This window comes from Histoplasma capsulatum, genomic scaffold (assembly GCF_000149585.1).
Source record: "Histoplasma capsulatum NAm1 scaffold_8 genomic scaffold, whole genome shotgun sequence".
Classification (NCBI taxonomy): domain Eukaryota; kingdom Fungi; phylum Ascomycota; class Eurotiomycetes; order Onygenales; family Ajellomycetaceae; genus Histoplasma; species Histoplasma mississippiense.
In genome coordinates, this window is record NW_001813975.1 from 1,811,144 (window position 1) to 1,813,352 (window position 2,209).

Genomic DNA, 2,209 nt, shown 5'->3' on the forward strand with positions numbered 1-2,209 from the left:
CCATCGTACCCACCAGGCTGTCAACTTCTCGTGGGAGTCAATCCTTGAAAATATCATGTTCCATAGGCTAGAGAGCATAAATAAATGTTTCCAGTTATTCTGAGAACATATAAAGACCTGGGGAGAACGGGCTGTGAGCATGGAGAGCGAAGCAAGACGAGGCATCTAATTCATATTAATGTACTATACATTGCCGGTCTTCTGCTAAATGGGAGTCTAGAGAATTTGAATTGCAATATCTATCAAAAGATAGCCAGAAAAATAGCGAGATCTTTGTCAAAATTCGTTACTGTCGTGAACACGGCAAAAACTTTATTGTCGTTCAAAGGGTAAATTTGAAGAAGAGGGGGGGTAGGTATCTAGGGCTCCCACCAACGCTGCTCAAGCCTTCCCAGACAAGCTCTGCGGGATCTTAGTTGGGAAAGAATCTAGGGAGGTGAAAATAAGAAGTCAATGCTTACGTCTTCACTCTGAAATATTCCTCGAATGTAGACATTACGACGCGGGGCTCTTGAACTGGAGGATGGGCACAATAATTGGCGGCGGGAGTAGTATTGCGCGAGTAACTTCTGATAGTTTAAGGTAACGCAATAATCCCAAGTGGTTGCTGTTGAGCCTTCACTTTCTGCAGTTTTTGTAGGAGTTAGGTCAATCTCCTTTACAGGAACAAACCAACACTCCTTCCGGCCGATGGCGAATCTGTTCCTATTATACAAGGCGAAAACAGCAGAGTTCCCACAGAGGGCGTCGTGAATTCCAATGAGAGGGGAAGAAAATATAGAATCCATTGAGAAGACCAACAACGGTACAAAACGCGGTGCAGAAGTATGCGCCAGGTTTACCGCAAATTGAGACGTACGGCATTGTTTTACGGTCGATGCCCTGACATACCAGTGACGTGTGGAACCGACGATACGAAAGCAGGCACAAAATCCAAGAGGAATAGGCGGCTATATTGATCATATTAACAAACCAATTGAACACCATGCCTGCACTAAAGCTGGCGCTCAGGTACGCCAATAGCGTAATGGAGAGCAGCTGGTCAAGCGAAGTAAGAGACATGCAGCGATTCGATATTTGTGGCGAATATCCTGCCACGGCCAGAGAATAGATGGGGCCAGAAGCCAAGTACATGAAATGCTACCAGAAGAATACGCGGCGCACAAGATAACAGTATCCACGATGTAGTCAAGCACCTTGATGCCTGCATGCTTGATTCCAACAACAAAAGGAGAAGCTCCCGCTGCAGCGCTGCCAGATGTGAGTTCGGGTATGTTGGACGGGTAGGGTAAAGTAACCGCTAGGATACGAAGTAAAGAGAACAGGATGAGATGAACGATGAATGTTTTGGCGACCACGGGTAGCGTCCTTCGATGGTTCCTTGTTTTGTCGCTGGTGGGTCCCGGAACTGAATAATGAGGTTCGCCATATTCACCTCAAAAGGAAAAAGAAGTGCATATGCATACCAGTAATTCCAAAACAACACAAAACCAACCGATTTCGGGAGAAAATCTGTCAAGTAGAATTCCGGAGACGCCCCACGAGAAAGGATATATGCTGCGATTTTGAGCAGCAGCAATATGAAAAACAAGGTCCAAACAAAGGAACAGATAGCGATGGATGTAGCTAGAGTCATCGTCAGACCTCCTCTGGCCAAGGTTCGTCCAGGGCCCACCAAATAGGCCGTGACAATGCACCCCTGGACGATATCTGTCACGTCGTTAAGCGATTTATTTGAGGGTTTGAATAATAAAGACTTGCTGTTTACCTCCAATTGAAATCATGTAAAGATCCTTCGCCTTAAGCCAGACCAAATCCCTTTTCGTTGGAGGCATCTCCGTGCCATTTTCAACCATTCACGTTCCATCGATCCCCAATCTCTCTCACCAGTAGGTTTTTTTTTTTTTTTGTTTGAGGGGGGGGGGGGTTAGTTCCATAAGACGTTGCACCCTTTGGAGACGCATCAGCGACATGTCTCTCTAAACTTCTCGATCCCTTGAGGGGCTGTGATAGCTCCAATCGTGGTAGAAAAGTCAGAGCCATGACCCACGCGAGGCTTCTGCGTAGCCTTGAGCAGCTTCTGCGCAAATTTGTGCGGGCGGGCGAACAAGTCTGTCCAGCGGTGCGCCACTTGAGTAACCATGAGTGCGACTACTGCTTGATCAGAATCCGAAAATCCGCATCACTGAATGGACAATTACCACCAAGC

At 46.8% G+C, this 2,209-nt stretch overlaps 1 protein-coding gene across 1 annotated transcript; it reads right to left on the minus strand.

Moving 5' to 3' along the window:
* Positions 1-183: 183 nt before the first annotated feature.
* On the minus strand, positions 184-1,835 carry HCAG_07465 (predicted protein; the record flags this gene model as incomplete). Its single annotated transcript, XM_001537993.1, has 5 exons — positions 184-204; positions 462-625; positions 892-950; positions 1,165-1,300; positions 1,769-1,835. The coding sequence occupies 5 exons, from the start codon at positions 1,833-1,835 to the stop codon at positions 184-186; spliced, it is 447 nt and encodes a 148-aa protein (XP_001538043.1).
* Between the last annotated feature and the right edge of the window lie 374 nt (positions 1,836-2,209).